A 26819-nucleotide genomic window follows, 5' to 3' on the forward strand; every position below is an offset into this window, starting at 1 on the left:
TCCGGTATCGGGAACCGAACTCACGACCTTGCACTTGCCAGGCAGGCGCTTTTGCCGCTGAGCTAAATCCCCAGCCCCTAGTTATCATATATCAATATTTACTGTAAAGAATAGTTACTGCAGTACTGTCACAGGTAAATAAAATAGGATGATAAAAAAGAGCCTAGTACATAATTATTTGTGTACACATACATATGAGCTATACCTAAGACCTTAGGATACGAAGAGTCAAAGGAAAGAAATACCATTCTTATGTAACAAATAAACAAATAAATCTGACCAGACATATAGGGGAGAATAAATACCTCTTTTGTGTAAAAACACTAAACAATTTGAAGCATTCATGAAAGCAAAACTTTAAATTGCCTAGAAGATATAAGGTGTACTTATGAACTTAGAATGGAAAACATTTTGAAGATTAAAAAATGTGCAAACATGAAAGAACATATGGATTTGAACACATTTAGGTATTTATGAAAGTTCTGTGTGGTAAAATGTGAACTAATTTAAAAGACCAGTTAGAGACTGGGAGCAAATATACATATGCAAAGGCTATCATTTTTTTCTGTTCCATTCTTAGTACCAAAAAAAGAACATAAATAATATTTAATTTTCATTCACAGAAATGACAAGGTATTGATGTTAGCTACATCAGTGCAGAAGAGTAGAAAAAGGAAGACAAAAAATATGTATCATGTGATTCATGTACGTAGGAAAACATTCATATTATTACTTGTCTGATCAAAAAGGCAAATGATTCTTTTCCATAAAAAATTTGAGTAATTTGTCTAAAATACTAAAGTTCCTCCACAGATCAATAAGGAAAACATATTCCTGTTTAAAAATGCACAAAAACTAGGGACAGAAAGAAGTTCAAATAGCCAATATACACACGAATATATATACTGTCTTGCTAATAATCATGAATCCTATACTGTGTCATCTAGAATATGGGGGTCAAACTGATAATAAAAAAATTGGGAGCAATTTGTAATTACTTAAATTTAAAGATAGACATATCTTGTGATTAATCAATTACATGTGCTTGAGAATAGTAAACATTAAATTGAGATGAGTTAAAGTATGGTTAGGTGAGGAGTTCTAACTATGTTATGAAGTCTATTTCTCAAAAAGAAATGAGTCAAATATATCAAAATATTAAAATGTATTACATCTGGGTAGTACATACATTAGGGTTATATTACTTTATATTCTAGATTCCCAAATATGTTATAGTTAACCATTTACTAAAAAGGGTAAGTCAGATATTCAAATGTTGAATAATGAATTTTGATGACTTTGAGAACAGAAAAAAAGCCTATTTATAATAGGAATCAGTGGGCTTATTAAAGTAACTCAAAATTGTTTTTTACACTTATGCACAATTGGTTGTCTCTTTTGGGCAGAAAAACATTGCAACTAGGCATATTTGCACACACTTTGAAATACACATATATATATATATATTTCCATTTTTCTATTGTTCACAGGGATAAACCATGTAAGATTTATCTATTTTTTTGCCTTTTCATGTACACTGGTATTAATTAATAATCATACTAAGTAATAATTACATTTATATCATCATAAAAAAAACAAAATTACTCAGGATTTTTCTTTTTGTATTTCCAAATTATTTTTATACATCTGTTAAAGTGCCTTCTGCATTGAAATTTACATCTGTATACGATACATCTATGTTCCCAGTGATACAGGGCTCTGGGGGAGGGGGCTCTGTAGTGTCTTTACTCAGGGATCCTTAGCGTCTGACATGTAGCACATGCTCAATAAAGTTTTATGGAGAAGAATCATTTGCCGTTTTGATCAGACAAGTAATAATATGAATGTATTCCTATGTACATGAATCACATGATACATATTTTTTGTCTTCCTTTTTCTACTCTTCTGCACTGATGTAGCTAACATCAACACCTTGCCATGCCTGTGAATGAAAATTAAATATTATTTGTATTCTTTTTTTGGTACTAAGAATGGAACTCAGGACCTGAGCTTGCCAAATAGGCCTTCGTGCCACTGAGCTACATCCCCAACCCCTTTTATATTCTTTGACTCATAAATTCTATGTAGTATATGTCCTATACCTACTGTTTAAAACTGCACAATGTCAGATGTTAGCTACAGGCTATCAAATATGCCTATTACATATGCAAATAAACCAAATAGAAATTCTTACATGAGTTTGAATTTATATGTTAATGTATTTGTATCTTAACATGCATTTTCCTTGGTCTATATTCAACTGTGAACTACCTTTGCAAGCTACCAGATGTTAGTTTTGAAGATTTAATTTTTTCCTGTTTTAAAATAATCATGTATAATATATTTAGATGAGTTTTTAGAAGAAAGATTCATGTGCTAGGCAGAAATTGTAGCTGTATAATACTTAGTGGCTGATTTAAAGATTGCACTTACCTTGAGAATTCAGAGGAGACTCACAGAGTGTGTGTGTTGAGTCATAAACTCAAAGATGCTTAAAAGGATTAATGTTGCATCTCAAACTCTGCTGTTCTGGTGGGCTTCTGTCTATGAGAGGTACTAAAAATGAAATTATAAAGGGAAGGGTCTGTCCAGGTACTGATCATGTACAGATGGAATGTGTCTGAAAAATTTGTTTTCCTTACACAGCAGAGCTGAAAAAGTTATTTATCTCAATCAGCAGAGCAATGGTGAGAGGCTATTCGGAAGAAATAACCATAAGCAGCTGCCACCCTCTCCGTGGCAGGTACATCTGCTCCCAGGCAGCCCCAGAAACACGGGTGTATAAGCACAGCAGTGACTTCATCAGTTGATTTTGTATCCATCTTTCAAATACCTTTTACAAGTGAAAGTTTATAGATACTCTCCTATTGACCCTTCTAATCTTTGGTAATTTTGTAATTTTTCCACTTTGTCATAGACACATGTGAAAAGCCACATTTTGCTATTTGTTAACACAATCGTGGATCTTCATCAAAAGTACCCTATTCCCACCTGCCTTTTCTAACTCCCACTGCCTTTTTAACCCAGGGGTCATTGTTATTTTTTAAGTTGTATCTTAGCCGGTATGCTTGATTTATTTACTAAAGAATTCCACCCTAAAGGGGTCTATAAAAACTTTTGGTCAGGTGCATGAAGTAGGCCACTAGAGGCTCAGCATTAAAAAAAATCAATAAACAAAGTATACGAACATCAGAGATCTCTTCAAGCTTCAGTTTTCATGATTTAGAGGATCTTAATGTTTGAAACGAATTCAGAAATTATTTCATGATCCTATCAAAGCAAATTAACACTGTTTGCTTCTCTTTATGGCCTCACTGCTTTAAAACTTTAATATTGTCTGTCGCCCCTTTTTACTCTCTGATTCCATCTTAAAATGTTAGAAACAGAACTTCCTATTCATTAATTAATTCTCCTATCCACATATATGCTGTACTTTATTCTGTGTGTTGAATATTCTTTTAACTCAGTATGGCTTAGACAAACTTGCATGCAGAAATAATGAGTATCTTTAGCATTGCAGTAATATTGGGTAAGCTGTGGTCCTGCAGAGTAGCTCTTTGAAACCTAAGCAGGAGGTATCATGTATTTATTTTTTGTGCTCCTGTGGTACTTTTCCTTGAGTACAGGGTGTAACGTGGAAAACTTTGCACAGAGGTTGTCTCAGAGTGTCAAAAGAAAATGAAAGAAAAGTAGTACTTATGGGTAGTGAGAACAAAGAATAAAAGAAATAGCTAGGGACAAAATCAAACCCTGGGGAGCAGTCAGGCACCCTAAAGAAGGTAGAAGGAGCTGGATTATCCCTAGGGTGCTACTGTTGGCTTTTCAGAATCCTGAACTATTTCACCACAAAGTGTGTGTTCCTGGTGAGCAATAGAGAATTTTGTTCAATACACATATGAAGACCCATAATCAGAACCATAGAGGCATAAGACAAGAAGGGACCTTAAAACTCATGTACCCAATTCTCTTAATTTATAGATGAGGCAAATGAAGCTCAGAAAGAACAACAACAACAATAAAACAAGTCAGAAGCAAAGTCAGGGTTGGAAATCAAATCATTATTTTATTCAGTCAACAGCCATTGATTGCATTCTGCTCAGCAAAGTTCTAGGCACAGGATTACCTCAGTGAGCATCATGGGGATGGGGTCTGACGACCAGCAGCCCATCCCGCACTGCCTATTCTGACTTGATTTGCCTGTGAGACATGAAGGATACTTTATAGTATAAGTTTTGGTTGACTCCAGATTCAACCCTTTTGAGGGGTGGATCTCAGGTGACTTCACTGAGACAAGACAGTTCTTTTCCAAGTGTCTGCAACTGTGTTGACATTCTTGGATCCCATGTGTGTTCATAGGGCACTTCTGTCAGATCAGCTGGAAAGTATTTACTGAACTGAGTCTAGTCTGTGCATCCCTGTGAGACAGGTTTTTTTTCTCCTAACAGGAAGAGTTTATTTTTTGTCCTGTAGTAGAATTGTCAGAGTGCTTAAACATCATCTCACACTGGAGGAACCCTTGTCTCTTAAAATTGACTTTACCTTAAAAGTGCCTCACTGTCAGTCTAAACTCTAATAAGATAATTGGAGTTGGAAATACTAGTAGTAGAACCAAATGTGAAAATTCTTCAAAGAAACGTGGTTTAAGAGCTTCCATAAATCTACTTTCCCAAAGGTGATATTACAATCGTCTGGTTAACGCTGGGTGTCACTGCAAGAAAACCTGGGGCAGGGGAGAGAGTGCTCTATTTTAGTTTAAAGGTAGCTTTAAGCTCTGTGCTAAAAATCTATGCTACAAAAGCAGCTTCAGTCCTTTTAGAGTTAAAGCCAAAGAATAGGAAAACTAAGGACCTTTCTTCAGGCCCTGGGAAAGGTTCTCCTGCTGCTTACCTTGTCCTTTATCCCAGATCAGTCTCTCAAGAAACAAAGTGTTTCTCTTGCAAGCTGTGGCTTGTGGGCAGAGATGCAACTTTCCTTGGACCAACTGTATGGAGGAGGGGCAAGGGGCAGATGATTATGTTTCCAGGCACCCCAGTAGTCACCTTGGAGGGTGACACTGGGATTTGGGCTCCAGGGACACCTGTTTGTGCTGGCGGGACCAGATCTATGGTGGGTCTGCCTTCCCCGTGCCTGGCAGCTCCTGTATTGGCTGATTTACCTGCGAGGCTGTGTGTGGATCAGTCTTTACACGGCCAGTGCCGCCAGCACGTACTGTCAAGACAGGGAAGCCAAGCGAGGAGGGACTGCCGGAGCTGAAGGTGAGCTGCCTCTCGGATGGCCTGACTGCAGCTTCCCTTCCTCCTGACACACATGGAGTTTGGTGGGCAAGGCGCCGAAGAACTGCAGAAGGATACTTAGCCAACTGGATGTGTGTGAGCTGGCTGCAAAGGCAGCACCGCCTTGCCCGGACCTCCTGCTGGCAGGATGTAAATATACCTGCAGACTGGCCAAACAGGACTGCCTTCCCCCAAGCCCTCCCTCCTCCCACCCTCTCCCTCAGCTAACCAGCATGAGAGGCACCGGGAAAGCAACAGCCTGCAAGTGACAGCTCCAGCCTGAATCCGCTCTCTCTGAGCCGAGGTGGGAAGTTGATTGTGCAGCAGCTTCCTTGTGAATTCCTTCCCTTGGCATCGCTATGTTCGCCTCTATCTGGTATGCCAAGAAGCTGGGTCGCAGGTTTGTGCACAATGCCAGGAAGGCGAAATCAGAGAAGGTATGGAATAAGTGGGGATGAGGATTGCCTGTCCGATTTGCCAACAGCCTGCTCTGGACTGTTTGGGTACAGACAGATGCAGTCTTTATTAGCTTAGGGTGGAAATCTGCCTCTCACTGTGAATGTGGTCCAGGCCACTTAGGGAAGGGGTAACTCTCAAAGCTAGCTCACTGGGGAGGGGACCATTTAGGGTTAACCAGGATTATTGGCTCCTCCAAATATTTGGTGGAATCATCAATTGATAGACTGTTTCCACAGAGACTGAATATTCCTGTAGATTACATAGGATGGAAGCATCTGAGCAGCTGTAATTTTTGCTTGTTCAGGAAGCTATTTAGTAAACTTGTTGCTGTACTGCATTATTTTTATTACTGTGATCTCTGGTTCTGAAGGGGCATTATTAATACCTGAGCCTTTCTGTAGTACATGGGTTCTAGCCTTTGTCCTGGAAACACATATTTGAGACTTTCAGTGCCAGTGACCAGACCTCAGAGGGGCACTTCATATTTTTTTCAAATCAAAATAAGCATATAAAAAGTGTTTATAATAAGCAACAATTGTAGTTGGGTAGCCTTAGCTACTTGGGGGATGATTTCCACTTCTTTTATTCAACATGACCAAATTTTTCCAGAGAACCTCTGTGTTGGTTTACCTCATTAGTTTATTTTTTTTTTTCTAAAAAAAAATTAAAATGACCTGTAAATTTTGAGGTACATGGTGAGCTATAACAGAAGATGATAATTTATATCTTTCATTTTTCCATGACTTTCTAAAGCACTAGCCAAATTTTCATGTTTAGGAAATCAGTATCTAATTTGATAGGTGTTGTGGAAACTTGCAAATGTAACAAAATATTGTGAAACTAAGATTTTTTATGTTACTCAGAGGGTGTGATCTTTAGCCCAGTCTCCATTCTGTCCTACATTTACTTATGAGATGATTCTGAGTTGACTCTTGATTCCTGTGGCAAGTCCTTTCCCCCAGCTACAAAGATGCCTTCACTTTAACCTGCTGTTCATTCCTTCCGAGTGGCAATCTTGATGAACTCAACAAAAATCTCATGATGAACTAAGATATGATTGTCTATAATGTGAAAAGAGAAAATATCACTGGAGCCCTGACTTTAGGGCTCTGGTATTTTAGATCATCCAGATCCTATAGTTGCGGAATGATAACTGACTTGGTATTTAATGGCATTTTTGGTGAAAGAGGGGGAGGAGTGGGTGGGAGTAGAATTGGTCCCTTCCCCTTCTATGTATCAAAATGAAATGATTGTAAACCTCTCATGTTCCAGCTGCTCAGATAGATTGAAAAAACTGTCTGTTTGAGTTTTTTGCAGTTGTTTGCATCTCAAGTAATTTTAAAGAAAAGACCTCCAAATATGTCTTGTGTGAGAACAAATGTTTTGAAAAAGTGCTTAGTCCTATACAAATTATAGGTTGTATGGACGAGAGGACTGTCAGGGACCACAATGGTTCTGAAAGCCACTGGAAAATAATACTTTATGCCAAATTAGTATGCAAAGAAAAGTTGACTGTACCAGTGCCACTTAATTCAGACTTGGGCTCCACTGTGGGAAACAGCAGCTGTATGAAATTCAGAGTGAGAATGTGAAAGGGTGGTAACCTGAGAGGGACGCAGGCTTCTGCTCCTTGAGTGTGGGAAGAAGCTGGTAAGGAGCCTCTAGGACCTCCCTTCATTTATGTGAAAGCTAATGCTTAGAACAAGCAGTAAGAAACAAAACATAAGGTTAAGGAGTTTTAAATCTTTAATTATTTTACTTAGAGAGTAAGGTACATGTACCTCAGGAAATCACCATTGGAGAACTGAAGTTTCACTCTCAGAGTGATGAAATCTGAAGGAAAAAATTAACTACAGTGTCCTGTGGTAGCCAAGATTGCTGGGAGCAGTTAATTTTGAACAGTAACGGATAACTAATGTAAAAATAGCATCTTTTTTTCATGGAATGAAAAGGTGCTGATAACTAACATAAAAATAGCGTTTTTCTTCTTTTTTTCTTGGAATTTGTATTCACAGAGTTTCAGGAATAAAATAAAAGATGTGCTCCTTTGAAAAATGTAGGCACTCCATCAATGCTTAGTGAGTGGAAATAATTTATTCTGTGTACAAATTTTATCACATGGCTTATTTAAACCTACTACTGAGAATTAATATTTATGTCTAAGAATTCAGCAGTGTAGTTTGTGGAGCCAGTTAACAGTACTGCAAGCTGAATCATTTAAATTATTCCTGTAACATCAGAGATTAGACAATTGCAAACATGGTAAGGGAGTGAAGTGCTGCTGGATATATATTGTAATGGTTTATCACCAAATGGAGAAAGATGTACAAAATAAAATTATTGAGGTTTATCCAGAAAATGACTAGTGAGTTGAAATAACTGTTGATAAATTCAGAGCATGTGTTAGCAATTGAGAGATAAATCTGTATCATTGAAAATGTTTGGGACTTTAGTACCCTCTGTCAACTTTGACCTCCCCCCTCCTCATAATACAACCTGCACCTATCAGAGCACTTTGGGCCGATTTTAACATTCAGGTATGGTCTGTGAGGTACTTTGCCTAAGGGTAAGGTCCATTGAGAAGTAATTGGTAATATGGAAGCCTACATACCAGCCTCATTACACAGCTTGTCTTATTTCTGGTGGGCTGGTCTACTGTTTTGGCTGAACTAATGCCAATAGAACGCAAAAGCATTGTGTGATGTCCATCATAATGATCACAATAACAATATTAACAGTAGCTTCTGTTTATATACATTATGTTAGTTGCTTAATATATAAAATTTAATTTAATCTCCACAGCAACTCTATTAAGTATGTTATTTTTCTTGAATCCTACAGAGAAGACTAATTAGGCCAGTTTCACAGATAGTACTAACTATCAGTGTTGGGATTTGAACACAAGTCAGGCCAAGCTATTTTATAGTTGCAAATATTTTAAAACTGTCTGCTTGGATCTATAGCATTCTCTTCCATTCACTCATAGTTCTCCTGGATCCCATAACCTGGTCTTGTCTAAAAAAGATTAACCATTTATCTTGTCCCTCTCTTTTATCCTAAAACTCTAAAATCATGGGGTTTACAAAATCAAAGTTTCTGATTGTGTAATTCAACCACCTTGTTCCAGATAAGACTATACTTAAACTATTTTGAATAGACAGTTGTCTGTCCTGCTGTTAAAGATTTTACATTCTTTGTCCTTTCTGGTTGGATAAATGTTGCAAGGTGTTGTATTGGCATCTATTATTCTCTTCAAATGTCTTGTAATTGGCATATTCTTATTGCCTAAATATTGCCATTTCTACATTATTCCTATGGAATCCAAAGATGTCTTCCATCAAAAAGGACCTAAAGTTCTGGTAATTATACATGTGCTTTCTTTTTAGAATGTCAAAGATGTTAGGTGATTCACATTTCTATTTTTCTAAATGAAAACCAGAAGTTTCTTTGCTATCCTTTCATTATAAAGACAGTTTGTTCATACCAAAAACTTCTGTGAACAAAATTATTTTAAAAATGATAAAATGAAACAGTGTTTGACTGCACTAGGGTGCCTCCTGTCAAATAATTAATCCTCTTTTCTTTTTTTGACCCTGTGTAATTAACTCAGAAGTTAATGTTTTATGTTTATGCTTGTTGTCATATTTCACCTTAATTGCTTAATTTAGTCAATCTACAGATTTTATCACTCTAAATGCCAGCTGAAGAAGCTGTAAGATAAACTGATAATGGAATGTCTGGTGTCATAATAATATGCAAGAGTATTAAAAGTACTTAAACTTGTAAACATTTACTCTCCTATCAGTAATACATAGTTTCTTTGTTTTTTTGTTGGAATTTTTATGTTTACTTATTTGTCTTTTAAAATACCATGAAAAGTGCAGGCATGACTCCCTCAGGAACAGCTAGTATCCCATCATGTAACAGGTACCACTGTGTATGACTCGGCAGTGGTGTAGAATCTGTGAGGGATGTAACTGAGCCCACATATCCTGACCTTAGGCCATATTTATCCTGGAGAATTCTTCCAAGAAACAGTACACTAGATCTGCTTTTTTCCCCGTATAACCCTAACACATCAATTCAACAAAAACTACTATGACGGGTAACCGGGGGATGCATTTGCCCACTGTACGGTGCGGAGAGAATTACGCTCTGGGCAGTCCTGAAGTAGCAGTGAGGATATTAAGTGTACAGTGAGGACATAGAAGAAGGAATTAAACTAGTCTTACTGTTCGCTGTCTAGTCTGAAGACAGTCATTTCACTTCTCTGGCCTCAGTGTTCTCATCTTTCAAATGAAAGTAACATTTGTGCTTCAGTAGATTCACAGTGTCTTCAGGATAAGGTCTAAACCTTATCCTACTATAGTCTAGAAGACCCATCATGATATGGCCTCTGCCTTTCTCCCTCTATGGTCACACCTTGCCTCTGTGCTGTTATCACTCTAATCCAGTATTCTGAACTACATTCAAATCCATAAGTGGCCTGTGCTTTCTGTAGCTTCTAGGATTTTGCTTAACTTGCTTAGCTAACTAATCTACCTGTATCCTTCTTTAACTGTGCTCTATCCTCAGGTGACAGTACCATAGCTAGAAACCTTAGGAGATCAGAAGTGTCTTCACCAGTCACCACAGTGATTTGCACATGAGCTATAATTTTCATTTTTCTGTCATCTTCAGTGGAGTCTCTAAAATGGACTATTCAGTCTTGGTCACCATGTTTCTAGGGCATAAAAGGATGTCTGGAGTGTGATTGTCTTTCAAACCCTGTTGCACAAACTCTCGGTTTCACAAAAATAAGATGCACTATTATTTTATTTATTACTATAAAAAAAGATAGTATCACTAATTGTAAGATTCAAGAGATATTAAAATGTAAAAAAAATACATCTTTAGAATTACTGAAGCATGGTATAATACTGAGAAAATTTACTCTAAAGACAAAAAATGAATCAATATAAAGTCCTTAAAAGGTTATGCTTGCCATGAAATTATTTTTATTCCCAAATAATAATAATGCATTGCATAGACAATCATAATAGTTAATCCTAAAATATCCCATATGTTTTTACCTAAACTAATCAAACTCAAGTATACTTTTCTGGGTAAAGGAAGGTAAATAAATAGTGAGAAATTATAGTGAAAATTAATGTTATAGAAGAAATAGATTAAAAGCATAATCTTACTAGCATAGCTTAGACTCAGAGAAATAGCTTAAGAAGTCTCCCAGGCTCTCACTATATATTTATATGTCTAAAGAGCTACAGTAGTTAGTAATAATTGAATTTTTTCTCTGAGCTGTGAACTGTGCTGATACAGAGAACATTTCCCAGGTAGATCACTACCATTAATTTTTAAAGAGATAGTATGTCACCAGGAGGTGTTTGGGACTGGACATCATGTATGTTCTAAGCTCTTAATCAGTTGATAATATTCCCCGTGGATGTATATATAATGGTATCTCAGTTCACAAAATTGATTCTTTCCATAATTCTATTTGCAAACTGAGCTGATTCAATGATTGGTTCAATGTTGACCTGATGGGGAAATTTCATTTGGTTCTTGTCCAGTTCATTTTGTGACAGGAATTGTGGAAAGAATTAAGTTCGTGGACCAAGGTACCACTGTGTGTGTGACATTGTGTATACCTATATATTATATATGTTACATGTAAAATGATGTATGTTAAATATTAGGTTATTTTTCTCTATAAATTTTAAAGATGAATTTAAAAATAAAATCTGAAAATTAGCTTAGGTATAAGAAGATATGTCCTTATGGTGATGATTTACTAATCCTTGGTGAATGATGGACTTCTCCAATGTCTATTTTTGCTGCATGGTAGATGGAAGAGTGGTCTGAGCTGGAGGTTAGAATGGACAGTTGTCCTCTGAAGTCTATTTCAAAGAGTCTTGTGAGCCTCGGAAAGCTCTGGGTTGTGAGCAGCAGCATGACTCAGCACCAGTGTCAGCCTATCTGTGGTGACAAGAGGACAGGGTTTTGTCTTTGCTAAGGGCAGCTGCAGCTCTCCCCTGCCACCGGGAGTGATTAAACAGCAAACGGGAGAGTACACCTGTTCTGAGCCCCTCCACCCTTCACACTGCTGCCCACCCTGGCCGAGCACAAGCCATAGCTCCTCAGTCAGGAAGCAGACACAGAGGGAAAGGAAAAGACTGGAGGAAGGGACAAAAGGAGCAGGGAGAGCGTGGACTAGAGAGCAAGAGAACAGACCACAAAGGCAATATCAAACTGCAGTGTTACTAATTGTGGAAATGAGTTTGAGCAATGTGCTCAAGCACTATGACGTGCACTTACTGTGTCATCTCACTGAAGTCTCACCGCAACCTTCTGGTTCGCCCTTTTAGAAGCCCCATTTAATAGATGAAGAAACTGAGGGGTAAGATGTTAAGGGACATACATGCATACATACAGAGCCAAATACTACTGAATCTAGAGCCTGGGACCCTGAACACTCAGACATACACTCTTACACTTTTCTTGAATTGGGCAGGGATCTGATGTAGTCTCTGAGCAAAACCTCGTTTCTCAATAGGGGTCCTTCAGAAACCAGATACCTAGATAGGCTCACTCCAGTTTACTTTACACACCATTACTTGTGGAGTGTTTTGCTTAGAGTTCTTTTTCCATTTATGATAGCCTTAGAATGGCTTTATCTTTGGTGATATTACTCTCAGTGACAATGAGGAATGGAGAAATTCTTAAATCCAGCAAGGTTAGTTTACACTGAACTATTTCCTTAGCCCTTTCTGTATTTTTTATTTTGAGACAGGGTATTTATTGCCAAGTTGCCCTGGCTGGGCTTGAACTTGCAGTCCTCCTGTATCAGACTCCTGTGGTGCTGAGACTACAACCTTTAATTAAGTTATCAAGCTGTTATGAATTCTGCCCCGCTCATTCAGGACACCTCACTTAGAAGGCCCTCAATGAACCCTGGTTGGATGATTTGCCTGAATGGGTCATCCTGAGCCACATCCAGTGTAGAAATTAAAACTGAATCAGGGCTGGGTAGGCCTGGGTGTTGGCTGGTTCACTCACAGCACTGTATCTCCTTGACCTTGTCTGTTAATATGTCTGGGCCTGAGTCCTTCTTACTCAACCGGATTTCATCCAGCTCTGACATTCTTAGATCCTGATTTACTACACGACTGCAGAGTACCTGAAGGATTTGCACTCGTCTATGTACTCTTCACATAATGCCTCACGATGGGAAAAACTAGGAAGGTTTCCATGAAGTGAGTATATTCAAGTCATTAGACTTCCTTGAATGTTAGTAAGAAGAATATAATGGAGACCCTACCTACTTTGAAAGTGGGCAAGATGGGAGACACTCAGATTCTTTTTTAACTGATATTTTTCTTCAAAGAAAGAGAAGATTTTATAGCATTGTTTTGAGGCTCTGTCTCTCTTCTTTTTCACTGCTTGTGCCACTAACACCGAGTGGAAGAGACAACAGCCCACAGAGTAACAGTCCGCTCCAAGCCACCACAGGACTTGTCAGACTGTAAACTTTCAAACTACTCTTTCTCATGTCAGAAGATTGAAGGCTTAGCTGTTGAGCTTGTTATTTCCTGTACCCTCTCAATCAGGAAATACAAGAGCGCCCCCCGGCCCAATAGCTGTAGACTGAATTATGACCTCCCCCAAAGTTCTGTGTTGAAGCCCTGCTCCCCAACAGGCCTATATTTGTAGATGAGTCTTTTAGAAAGTAATTAAGGTTAAATGAGGTCATAATGATACAGCCCCAATCAACGGGACTGGTAGCTTTATAAAAAGAAAGAGATTCTGTCTATTCCCCTCCCTTTCTCCCTTCCCCTCTTTTGTCCCCTTCTCTCTCTCTTGCGCACGCGCCCTCTCTCCTGTCCTCCTCTCACTATCTCTCCCCACTTCCAAAAACCGTGTAGGCTAAAAAGGGAAAACTGAACTGAAACAAAATCCTCTGGAACTTTGATCACGGACTCACTAGGCTCCAAAACCGTAGGAAATAAATTTCTCATGTCTAAGTCATCTGCTGAGGGTAATTTGTTATGTTGCTGTTTTGCTTTGGAGAATCACTTTGCTTTTCTTCATATTTTGTTGTCTAGCCTACAAAGCAACAGAAATGAATGTTAACTGTTCACCCACCAAACTTGATAAAATTTTAAAAAGTAACTCATGAAGCACTGATCTTCCCTCCCTTCCCTATTGTTACTGAAGGTCACTGGGATTTGTAAATAGAATTGGTTTGTTCTCTATCATTCCACAGTTCCTCAAAATTGAGAGTGGGAAAAAACCTGTACTATGACCAGGGCTTCAGATGTTTTACCAGGGTTTGTAGCAGATATAACAAAATTCATGCTGTCAGAAGTAGGAGATTAAAAAAAAAAAGTAGGAGGTCAAATTCATTGTATTTTTCCCCTTGGTTGGTATTATAAAACTGTATCATTTGACATAAGAAACTTTGGTGACTATCTAGCCTGGGAAGGGAAAAGTAAAAAGTGGTTTGGATTTGGGAGGACGGTGCTTGGAAGGTATAAAGAGGATAAGAAAAAGATGTTATTTGCTCACTCCTTCCTTTTTGGAACACCATTCTGGCCCAGGACTTATTTCCCTTTGCTTTCTAATTCGCATTTATAGGACCTCTGTCACCTTTAGTGCCCTTTGTCCTTCACTCCTTTTGTGAACCCTCTGGACGGTACCCCGCAGAGCAGTGTGGCAGTGGGAGATTTAGAGCCAGGCCCAACTGTCACCAAGCATCTTACTGGTTAGGTGAATTTGAGCACATTACCGCATCGCCTGGATTATTCGTGTATTAAAGATAACACAACCATCTTTATATATATTTTTTCAATACAGGGCTGAAAATACTAGAGGGCTTTCACTCTGAGCTTATATCCCAGCCATTTTATTATTTTAAATTTTGAGATGAGTTCTTTCTAAGTCATTACGTTGCCCAGGCTTGCTCACACTTTTGATCCTGCTGCCTCAGACTGAGTTAAAATCTGCAAGTAAAATATCTAGTGTACTATAATATCTTCAATGTTTTCCTTTCTCCCTTCTTCCCTTCCTTCCTTCCTCTCTTCCTTCCTTCCTTCCTTCCTTCCTTTCTTCCTTCCTTCCTTCCTTCCTCTCTCTCTCCCTCCCTACCTCCCTTCCTTCCTTCCTTCCTCTCTCCCTCCCTACCTCCCTTCCTCCCTTCTTCCCTTCCTCCCTTCCTCCCTTCCTTCCTTCCTCCCTTCCTCCCTTCCTCCCTTCCTTCCTTCCTTCCCTCCCTCCTGCTATTTCAACATTCAATCTAATTCTAGGAAAGATGCAAAGTAGTTTTTGGCAATTTTTTCCTTAATGATGCCACTTCCTCTACTACTCCCTTGGGCTCAGAAAGGACTTGCTCTCCCATGCTGGTTTTAGAGAAGGAAGAGGTGTATAATTGCATCTCTTACTGGTTAGAAGGGGAAAAATGACTGGGGACATCTTTCCTTAACAACTGAAAATTGTTAGTACAATGACTGAGGGAGCTTTAGGTGTCTGTTTCCTTTTAAATAATTTTCTAGGTCATTCTTATAATGCCCCTACCTCTGCTTTTCCCACGGCATCACCCCCAACCCCCAAATACACCACACATTTTTGAGTGTTTTGTGAATGTCACTCAGGCATATCACTTCTCATTTTAGGGGAAGTGATACCTGCTGAATGACTCAAGGTGCTCATCTCCCAGCAGGTAAATGCATCACATTACCTTTCTAGCTTTATTTCAAATCTTGAGGGGGAAAAAAAGATAAAACAAAGACTCATACACCATGTTACGTTCAATTTTAGAACGAGGAAGGACCTCCCTTTCATAGATATGAATAGTAACAGTAATGAGCACACGTGGCTACGGGCCACTGTCTATTCTTTTACATCTTCTGACTCGCTTACTCCTCGGAGTGACCCTGTGTGCTAGGTACTGTCATATCCACATTTTTACAGTGAAGCACAGCAGGGTCACTTAATGTGCCCAGAGATACCCAGTTACCATATTCCAAAGCCAGGAGTTGGACCCAGGCAGGATGGGCTAGAGCACATATTCTTAATCATAGCGCTGTATTGTTCCCTTGTTTTTCAAGTAAATAAAGTGAATCCCTTGGGAATATGAGGATTGGAAAATTCTGCCTAATATCTCGGAGTGTTTCTGGCCAAGTTTTGGGGATTTGAACTCATGTTCCTAATTCCATCCCATCAGCCTTCCTGGCTTCATGAACCACTGAGATTGATGCCCCTCCATTTATTTCCTATGATAAAATCTCAAGAAGTTTCAAGCACTTATGCTTGTAGTCTTTGGTAAATAGCAGCTGCTAGATTTCACTCTGAGTATTATTGGTTATATGCATATTTTTGGATCATGATAACAATAATCTGATATTTTCAGGAAATAATTGATCTGACTTCACCATGACTTCAGAACTTTCATTCTATTAAAAAGGGGAAAAAAGTCATACCACAGGACGGCATTTGGAAAACAATTCCACACCAGTGGTTGCATTAATTGCTACTTTAGATGGTCCTGCTGTGAACTGAATGGAGCTACTTCAGATCTATTTCTTAGAAATAATCATCTTTATTACCTCTGCTCCAGGATGCAATGTTTCAAGATTTTTAGTGCCAAATATCTTTACTAATCTGTTTCTTTTTTCCATTTTCATTCAATAACTAATCTATTTCATTGTCATAACATTTTGAATGTGCTCAGATACAATTTATAAAGGACATGAGATGGTATAGGACTTTCTGCCTCTTGCTCGCTCTGCATATAACATTATAGTCACTCCTCAAATGTAACATTTTTAATACCATGTTCAATTCAAATATGATCCATTATTTTATTCAAGCTGATTTTTTTGTTCTTCAAATATTTCTAGAATTTATAAGAACTTTATGAGAATGGCCTGTGTGATACATAAGCAAGAATTTCTTATAGTATCAGTCATTTTAACAGGCAGTGTCCTGAGAAGACCAAGATCAAGTGTATCTGGGGAATGGTGCTTGCTGGCAGTTACGAACTATACTGTACCTTTTAGAAACCACATATGAATGGATTTCAGAACGTCTTTTTTCTGTATCCCAGTTTCATATAGTTCACTTAGGTGATTGTCCTAAACAATTTCAAAGTCAAATTTTTCCCCATGGTTCCGGTTGACCCTCAGAAAACAAAATTCAAATAAATGAGTTGTCTGTGGCCTTTTAAGTCAATCAGCATTTAACAGGTACTCATTTGCTCCTTGGTACTGAACAAAGATTTACTTGCACTTACTTCTACTACTACTGTGCTGAAATTTATAAGGGATGCAGAAATGGTAAGCCATGGCCCCTACTCTGGACAGGTATTACTATAGAGTGGGACTATATGCCCAATTAAAGCAAACTCTGTACTGCTTTATCTTTCCTGCGTATTTCTTCGCTTTGCCCAGGGCCTCTATGATTTTTTGCTAAACTTTAGTATTGTGGAATCATTCCTGATCACACACCACCTGGTGTATGCCTAACTCAGAGTTCTACTTTCCAACATTAGAATAAAATACACCTAATCTGATTGTACAGTTATGTAGTACACAGGGACATCCACAGATTCTGTCTAGGACAAAAATGTCCTAAACATATAGTTCTTATCTTTAAAATTTCTGTTAAATAGAGATTGAGGCAGAAGAGTAGAATATTCAAGAACATAGTTTCTGGATCAGATTTCCTGGGTTCAAACCCCAACACCATCACTATTTTTTTTTTTTTTTTTTCTCCTTTTGAGACAAGGTCTTGCTATGCAGGTCAGGCTGGCCTTGAGCTCACTTTGTAGCCCAGGTTAGTCTTGAACTCTCAGTGATCCTCCTGCCTCAGCCTCCGAGTGCTAGGATTACAGGTGTGCGCCACCCCACCACCACCACTCATTTGTCAGACCTTGAGCAAGTTATTTAAACTTTGTGTGTTTCAGTTTCCCAGTTTATGAAATGAGATGAACAGTGCTTGTCACACAGGGTTGTTAGGACAATGAGTTAATATTTGTGACTTGTGGGAGTTATCTGCAACCTTGAATAGGAATATAATTTATCAGGATAAATGAAAGAGATTGGGGATGAGTGTAATTCTGTGAAAGCTCACAGCAGATGAGCCCCCTGTTCCATCTCCTCAGTCTAACCTAGGCTTACAGTAGACTACTGTGAACATTTCGTGTGCTCCACAGCATCTGTTCCCCGGGCAAGCATACTTCTGCCCTCATGCAGCAGTCCTGAGTTTTGGAAGGCGAATCTGACTTAAGTAGCTGATATCACAAGAGATGTTTGGATTACTGATTTTTGGTTGTTGAGTCATTAACTTGAAAACGGTCTGTTGAAGAGTATTTGCGTTCCTATCCACCCTGGAGAACATCCTCTCAAGAGGCAGGGCAAGGGCCTCTAATTAGTATAATGAACTTCTGTCTCCCAAAGCACCAGCTCTGCTTTTGGAAAGGAAATGATATCCATCATAATTTTTTTGGTTGTTGTTCAGTGATAGAGACACTTTTTCATGCTCTGTGCTGTTAGAGAATGTTCTAAGGATGTGAGAACATTCAAATAGCAAAAAATAGCCTGTTTTGCATTTCCAATTAACATTGCATGTTCTTGATTGCGTACTGCCTCTTTGTCTACATTGTACCCACTTATAATTCATACAGTTTGATCATGGACAGAGTCTGTCTTTCTGAAATGTATCCACTTTCTTTACAGAAACTAGATATGAGTTTCAAGTAACTTGAAGAAATAATCTCAAAATGCATACATTTATTCATTAAGTAGATACCGTACAATGCCGGGACAGTGAGTGTGATGGTGACCATGTCCATGAGGAGCTCAAGGAAGGTTTTCAGCAGTGGATGAGGAGGACAGTACATGAACTACTGCAACAGCCTGAGGAAGGTGGCACGCACTGTGATTCTATATAGTTTCATTCTCAGTTTAGTAAGGAGCAAGCGTTTCTGGAGTACATCATCTCACACGTTAAAAAGAGAAAGCGAGTTGGTTGGGAATTTACAGTTCTTTTGAATCCATCTACAACAGTAGACAAATGTCACAGACCCAAGGCAGGGCACAGACCCAACTGAGTTTAAGCTGAATTACTAAATATCCTAGCATCTGCAGTGAGTCAAAGTACCAGTCAGTAATCACACCCGAATGTAGTCTTTTTCCCTGTGGTAAATGTATACATAATGTGCACTTAACACATGCACAGTATTGAGCAACTGTCACCACTCTCCATCTGTACAGTTTTCATCATCTCTACCCTTTGTTGTTTTGGGATTTTTTTTTTTTAGTGCTAGGAATTGAACTCAGGACCTTGCACTTACCAGGCAGGCACTTGTGCCATTGAGCTACATCTCTGGCCTGACTTTCATCATCTCTAATGAAAATTCTATACCCATCTGAAAATTGGTCATAATGTATAAAAATTTTGACCATTTGACATTGCCATAACCTGTGCTAATTTACAATAGTTCCATTTATCTGCAATAAGCTATTCTAAGAATGTTTCAGAAATCCTTAAAAATGTTTATATTTTAATGATTTATTTGATACGTTTTTATAATTTCAGATTAATGATAAGCATTTTGTTGCAAGTAATGTAATTTAATTTCAACTGAAAACCTCTGGATTTACTAAGAGTGGTAATTAAATATTTAGTTGTGTAGTAAATTAGCTATGCCACATGATCATTGGAAAGTGGGTACTCCATTTACTGCAACATAAATGTTTTACAAGGTATTGTAATGTAACTAGCAAATTAATTACAACAATTTAGGCTTTAGCTAATTAAACTCTTCCTTAGTGTTTATTAATTTAAGGGCCTAAAGTAAAACAAATTTGATGGTAATAATAACTGATGGACGTGATGGTTTAACTGCACCAAACAAGGGTAAAAATAGTAAAATAGAACGTGTCTATCTAGTTATAAAGAGAAACATTCAGTTTTCAACTGTCCTCTTTAGGAATTTAGATTGCCAGTCTAAACCAGAATTAAATAATCATTGAGGAGAGAGATTTTTGTGGTCAACATCATACCCTTATTCATGCAAACCATTTTAATGAGAATTGACACCATTGCTATAGCAAACAGTCAGTCAAATACATTTTAAAGAGCATTGCCTACTCCATCAGAAAGGAAGTAGACATGTGAGGCCACATAATCCAACACAAAGAGCCCAGCTGATAATTACTATGGTTGGGAATAGTTATACTAATGACAAAAGTAATAATAATAACTAATTACTATAGGTAATATTGTTGTAGGCAACTGAGTAGAGAGAAATATTAGGAATATTATAGGCCGTCAGATAGGGCTAGGCTCTTGAGGGAGCCAGTATGAAAGACAAGATACCTTGCGACTATGGGGGAGACAGGCACTTCCACGGCCGGCCAGACCTCAAGACAAAAGATGAAACAAATGCACCACATACCTCCCTAGGGATGGACATCAGGGACTGATATTCTAAGAAGGTATCAATCACCTTGAAACTGTCAGAGTGGCTGACCCAACCCCCTACAGGAAAGGCTCCTGTTCTGTATTCATGCCCGCTTGCTCCCTGACTCACTTCCCCATTTGATCCTGATTTAATCAATTTTACCTGAACAATTATACTTGTAATCTTCCTGGCTGATCATAGTTTTATCCCACCTCATGTCCACCTAGTGAGTTTCCATGTTTTCCACCTTGGACCTACCTCAGCTTGTGGGTTTGCTCTATATACATCCCTGGACAAGACAGTTTCTCTGGGCAACCCACTCGGGCCCCCTCTGTCCCTCTCTCAGACAGAAGCTTTCTTTTCAAGAAATATATTCTGCTCTTAATCTCCTTTGTTCCTAAAATTCATTCTTTGATTTTAGAGAACACAAACTCATCCCAGATATCTTTTAGGTTGGGAGTTTCTTTCCCCTATACCAATATTACTATAGGTAACATACAGGTAAGCCAAGCTTCTTTACAGATAAAACAGGCCAACGACCATTTGCCTTCAATATATTCAATGTCTGGCTCTACAAAATTAACCATAATCCAGGTCTTTGTTTTTACTTCAAACAATGGAAACTAGAGATAGGAAAATGTGAAAACACAAGGAAGATACCTTTTAGTCACCCACCCTTTATTTGGGAAAGCGCTGTGATTTGGTTGAGGAAATACCAGGTTAGAGCCTACAAGTCCTATACTTAAATCAGCTTTGCCTTTTACTAGCTAGAAAAGTCAACTTTTCTAAACTTTAGCTTTTCTTCAATCTATAAAACAGAGGTAACTGAAGTGAGTTACTAGCATAGCAGTGTGTAGGCAAGAGATACTCAAAAGTCAATGCATTTGTTTAATCACTTTTCCCAGCTAAGTGTATGAAGTCAGCATAATTCATCCAGGCACCATCCCAATTCTTAAGCACTCAAGCGAGTGAGGGAAAGAGCTAGGTAAACAGACAACTATATAACAGGACTGTTCAAATGTACAGAATTGTGAGGAGTGGCTGAAGCTGGAAAAGCTGTTATATATTCAGGACAAAGCCAACCCGAGAACACGGGAGCTCCTCAAAGCACTGTAAACAAGCCATTGTAGCTTGTTCACTGATTGCTGGGCAGAGAGGCTGAAATTTATCAGCCTCTCAAGGGTCTAGAGAGCCCTTCCCAGTCTTCCTCATGCCCAGGAAGCTATGTGTGTAATCCCATGAACAGTTATTGAATTTCTAGCAGGTTAATTCCAATCTACCACTTCCAGTGCAACCAATAGCAAGAATAAAGACACTAAAGCATATTTGTAATTAGAGGGAGCCAAGGGGTCCTAAATCCAGGCATGGTGATGGCTATCTGGAACAAAGGCCTCCACCCAAAGCAGAACCCAGTTTTTATTCATTATGAAGGGAGTGGCTTGATGAGTGGCTGTGAGAGTGGCGGGAAATGTGTCAGTGCCACGAGCTGGGCCAGGTAGGAGGCCTAAAATCACCCATGCCATGTGCACAGAACATATGCAGAAAGAGTAATCTGCATAACTCAATTGAGATAGTATCTAATGTTTTGGGGTCGGTGCTTCATCTCTGATGAGTAATCTTTGAAGCCCCAGGAAGTCATAGCCTCTATTCCCAAGGCTCCACCCCAGCCTACAGCTTGGAACATTGGCTCACGCATCCCATCTCAACCTGGCTCACTTGAAGGAGCAACAGGGGAGTCCGGGGAAACACACCTGCCATCTCCAAAGATTACCATCAGCACCTGGGCTAGATGGACTTGCACTGCTTAAAGCCACTTGAAGGGAAAAGGAAAAGTCCTAGCCAGCTCTGCACACATCAGTACATGAAAACAGAGTCAGGCTCAGCCAAAACGCAGCCAGTTGCTCCTCTTTCAAGGACAGTCACCCAGGTGGTCCTCCACAAAGGGTATAAAATAAATGCTCTACTGTTCTTGGGCAGTTGCCCTTCTCCACGGAGAAGAGAGAGGACTTCCACCTGATCCCAGCTTTTTGTCTCCTGTCTATTTGTAACTCATTCTCACAGCCATTCCTTCCTGGGGTACGGCAAGAACCTGACGGATCCTTACACAAAACTATATGACAGTAGTTACTGTAGAGGCAATGGGATTTGGAGTTATAAAGAAAGAGGTGCAGAGAAAGGGATGGAGCCAGCAGAGGCCTCACAGAAGGATGGTGACCAGGAAGACTCTGACAGCCTAAGAGTGTTTTGGCAAGCAAAGGTAGTAAGGGGGTCAGGTCTTTCTTAGTACGGGAAACAGAAGGAAGTGCAGATCCCTCAAAGACTGTGGCCTTTTATGGAGCAGCAGGTGGCTCATGTTGGCCTGAGCAGAGCACCGATGCAAGCATGGGGGAAGAAGTAACTTCAGAAAGGTCCGCTGGGGCCAGATGGTAAGAAGCTTGGGCTTGGCATCTCAGTCATTTGAATTCTATTTGATGGAGGATGGAGTAAGTGTCCCAAAGAGGGGAGGGGTAAGTAGAGAAAGGGTCATACAAGATTTCAGAGAAACTTGCTTAGTGGCAGTGTGGAGATTATATTAGAGATGAGCAGTAGAGGCAAGAAGATACCTCGAGACTTTGACAGTATTGTCAAATTTCATTGTGTACCAGAATCACCAGGCAGTCTTACTAAAACAGAGTGTGAGCTCCACCCACTGTGTGTCCTTCCAGATTCAGTAGGTATGGATGAGATGGGGAATAAGAATTTGCAGTTCTTCCTGAGTTTTCAGGTGCTGCTGCTGATCTGAAACCCTATTTTGAGAATCACTAATTGAAAAATATAGTAAGGAGCTGTCTTAGTTTGGAATGTTGTTATAGCATAAACTAGGTACAAGTACTTCTCTCACAGTATTATAGACCAGGAATTCCAAGATCAGTGTCTGGTGTAGGCCTGCTTCCTGCCACAGGCAGCTACCCTCCTCCTATATAACCTTGCATGGCAGAAGGGAGGTCTCTGGGTCTCTTGTATAAGGTCACTAATTTCATCCATGAGAGCTCCACCCTTGGGGCCCAGTCGCTTCCCAAGGTCTCTACCTCCTGAAACCACTGAATTGGGAATCCTAATTCAACATGAATGTGGAAGGACACAGTCATTTGGTCTTAAGCTATGGTCTGTACTGAAGCAGTGAAAATAGTGAATAAAATTCCATTTTAGAGCCTCATTGATTAGAAGCACTTAGTACATATTTCCTGCTGACATTTTGCTTAGATAATATTTCTGTGCCTTAGGCATTTGGTAATGCTGGAGGGTATTAGGTGAAATCAAGTGAACCAACTGGTGGTTTCCTGCCAGGGTCAGGGCAGGTAGACGTGACATGTGGCCCTCCATACGTGTTAAAGCAGAAAGCAGCCTTGGAGTATTATAATTCAGGTTTCCTGGTTGTTGTTTTCAGAGAACAGACTTGTCAGGTCATGTGGCTGCTTATCGAAGGAGACTGGTTTCTAACATAAGGTTTTGCTGCAAAAGAATTCTGAACATTCCCTGTTCTTGCAAGCTACATTATTTTCCAAGGGAAACAAATAGGGCTAGTTTTTACTTGTTTCCTAGTTTCAAAAAAATCTTTAAGCATCTACTTTATTGAGAAGTTTCACATGACCCTTTTCTTTCTTTTTTTAATTTTATTTTAAAGAGAATAGTTTAAAAAAAAAAGAACAATAGCAAGATACAAACAAAACAAAGCAAGAACATTAAAAAAGATACAGGGTTTCAAACCAAATGACAGGGATTAGCAGCAGCTGTTATATTACATCTGGTAATCTGAGCAACTTCATTGAAAATAGCAATATGATCCTTTTCTTTCGACTGGGCAAGATTTTCCTCCCGATTTTAACTGTGTGTGTGTGTATAAGGCAAACATGATCTCTATAATTATCTTTCCTTGTAAGCAAGGTTTCTTTTTCCTATAGCTTCATTGTTCTAGTGAAATGGACTTCATCTGCTGAATATAGGAAAGGAGGTTTTAATTGACATAATTAACTCTGGGGTGGTTACCTCGGATTTAAAAGAGGCAGTTGATTCTTTCAGAATGTGAGGGTATTACTTGGTAGAGCTAAGCACGCTGTGCAGAATAATGAAGGTGGTTTGGGAAGAATTTTTTGCTCTTAATTAGGAACGAGACGAGGTAGCCTTGTGTCAGCAGGAGGCTCAGGACATAGGCCTGAAACTGCAATGAGTATAATGGGATTACCTCACACTTGAGACAGTCCTCTCACTAAAGGGGGCACAGAGCCTTTCCTGCAGACCTGAGCTAGTCTGCAGTGGAGGTTTTGAAGAGAGGATTTATTGTGTAATTTGGAAGAGTTTTTTCTTCCCGGGTGTGTATGTGAGTGTGTGTGTGTGTGTGTCCCCAGCAGTGGGGAAGGAGAAGGTCATAATACTATCTGCCTCTTTCAAATATTGGGCTTCTAATGAAAGGGCTTTTGAGGGTTGTTTTGCATATGAGACAGTACATTCAAGGTGCTCTAAATGATGTCCAGAATAAATATAATGTACTTTCGTAAGCACTGGGTGTGATTGCCTCACATTGCAGCTCATACATGTTTAGGAAGATAAAATACTATTACAGTAGTTAGTGTAATTTCTCCCACATATAGAAATAGATACTGAGCACATATTATCAAATACAAAGAGTGTTTGAAAGCGTGTATAGTACTTTGAATACATTTTAATTTCAAAGTAAAGCAGATTTGAGTTAATTAAACACCAGGGACTTTACATGAGCCACCAAGTATCTCCCTTTCTATCTCTGTTTTCCTGCTCCTCCTTTCTTTTTTTTCTCTGTCTCTCTCCCTAGTCCTCCACTTTCTCTTTTTCTCAGACATTTACAAAAGCGTTAGTGCCTATCTAACCTAGAAATATGTAAAGCATTGAATATGCCAGGACAAGATAGAACCTTTGCCCTCAAGGAGTCCGTAAAAGGTGATAGAGTTAACAATTTAACCACAAAGCAGTTTGCATCTCTAAATAAAGCCAAGAATTTTGGATACCACAGGGAATGCATAAGTATAGCCTGGAAGGCGAGAACAGTCCAAGGAGAGTATGCAAATGAACAACTTATAAAGAATAGAAAAAATTTGGATAGGCAAGAGAAGGTAGGACAGGGTAGCAGGAAAAGAAAACAGGAAAGTCAAGGAATAGAGGCATTTGAGGGAAACTAGCGCATTTATTCTACTTGGAGAATAGAGCATAAGATGGGATACTAAGAATTGCGCCTGGAGGAGAAGGGTCGGGCCAGATGGGGGGAAGCCTTGGTTAGAATGGTTAAGGAGCTGGGTCCTCATCTAAGGAACAGAAGGTAGCTCTAACTCTTTCTGGGAGAAATACAATAAATTAAACTGCGGGAAAAAAATAGTATAGTGATGGTTAAAAACATAAAATTCAGGCTTTGGCTCACATTTTAATTTTTAGTAGTTTCATGTCTCTGAACCTCATCTTTCATCTTTAAAAATATTAATACTTCATGCTATTGTTAGAACTAAATAAAATGGCATATGGAAGGCCCCTACAATAACAGCCAGCTATTATTCTGAAGCACTATTGCTGTTCTTTTTCTCCTCCTTCCCATAGTCACTTCAGCTGAAAGAATTTGAAGCCCGTATGTATGCTTAGAACTAAAGTAGAAAATGATACTCTGTCCAGGGTCTTTGAACCTTACTATGAGCCAGGATATATGGAAAGTACTGGCAAAACAAAGCTGCACAAAAGCCCAGAACATAAATAAGGGATTGCATTCCCATACGGCAGTGCTATAGTGCAGGCTGCTTGCAGGGTATACTTCTAGAAACTGAGCCAGTTACTACACTCCAACGGCTTAAGGTTGAAGAATATATTCATATTGTCCTACAGAGTTACAAAAAAATTGACTAATGTGTGGCTTTTAACTCAGCATTTTGATTGACAAAAGGAACTTATATTGCGTGTGAACCAGAGGCATCAGTGAAAGTTGAGTGATGCCCCAATCGTATAATTGGAATGTAAGTTAGGAAGACAATAAATATACCCCCAGATGATATGGAGTAAATACAGAAATTTTGTGTAATGAGTTTCATTTAGGAAAGCTTCGTGGAGAAAGTGGAATTCTAGGGTTGTTTAAAAGCCTGGAAAATAAAACATTAATGCATGAAATGGGGCACTGTTTAAAGGGCAGCAGGAGGAACAGAGAAATGAAAAGGCAAGGAGAGAGGTAAAAACTACCTCTCAAGAGGACCAACAGATGAGCGTGAGCTGTGCTTTTGGTGCCCTCATAAATGGGTTCAGACCCAGAATAAATAATACAGAGTCTGGATCTTTCAGGTTACCTGGGAGGCAGATAAAAAATTGGTGAGGAATGGAAATGCTGATGATAAAGTCTACATACAGAGGTACCTTGGTATGCATTAATTGGTTCTGAGGAGGCCCAACAAGTACCAGAAAAAATGACTACCAAGCAGACAAGTCCTAGATGGTGCATCAAGTACCACACAAATGATCAGGAAAAAAAATTTGGGTCAAAATCTGTACCAAATTTGACAAGTTTCAGTACAGTGAAGCACCAAGGTATGACTTCTACAGAGATGACTGTGATGCTTGTTGTACAGAGATGACTGTGACGG

At 39.1% G+C, this 26819-nt stretch overlaps 1 protein-coding gene across 9 annotated transcripts in view; it reads left to right on the top strand.

Moving 5' to 3' along the window:
• Positions 1-26819, top strand: part of Dlg2 (discs, large homolog 2 (Drosophila)) — a 1924417-nt gene that overhangs the window by 1054908 nt on the left and 842690 nt on the right. Inside the window, exon 1 of one of the 9 annotated variants that reach the window (XM_013511781.1) lies at positions 5341-5710. The exons of the other annotated variants lie outside the window; for them this stretch is intronic. Within the exon in view, the coding sequence (XP_013367235.1) occupies positions 5633-5710 (78 nt within the window). The 5' untranslated portion in view covers positions 5341-5632. Of the gene's footprint in view, positions 1-5340; positions 5711-26819 lie in introns of those variants that run through there. 9 annotated transcript variants of the gene reach the window in all.

The sequence above is a fragment of the Chinchilla lanigera genome, unplaced genomic scaffold, assembly GCF_000276665.1.
Source record: "Chinchilla lanigera isolate Chin_1 unplaced genomic scaffold, ChiLan1.0 scaffold00013, whole genome shotgun sequence".
Lineage (NCBI taxonomy): Eukaryota > Metazoa > Chordata > Mammalia > Rodentia > Chinchillidae > Chinchilla > Chinchilla lanigera.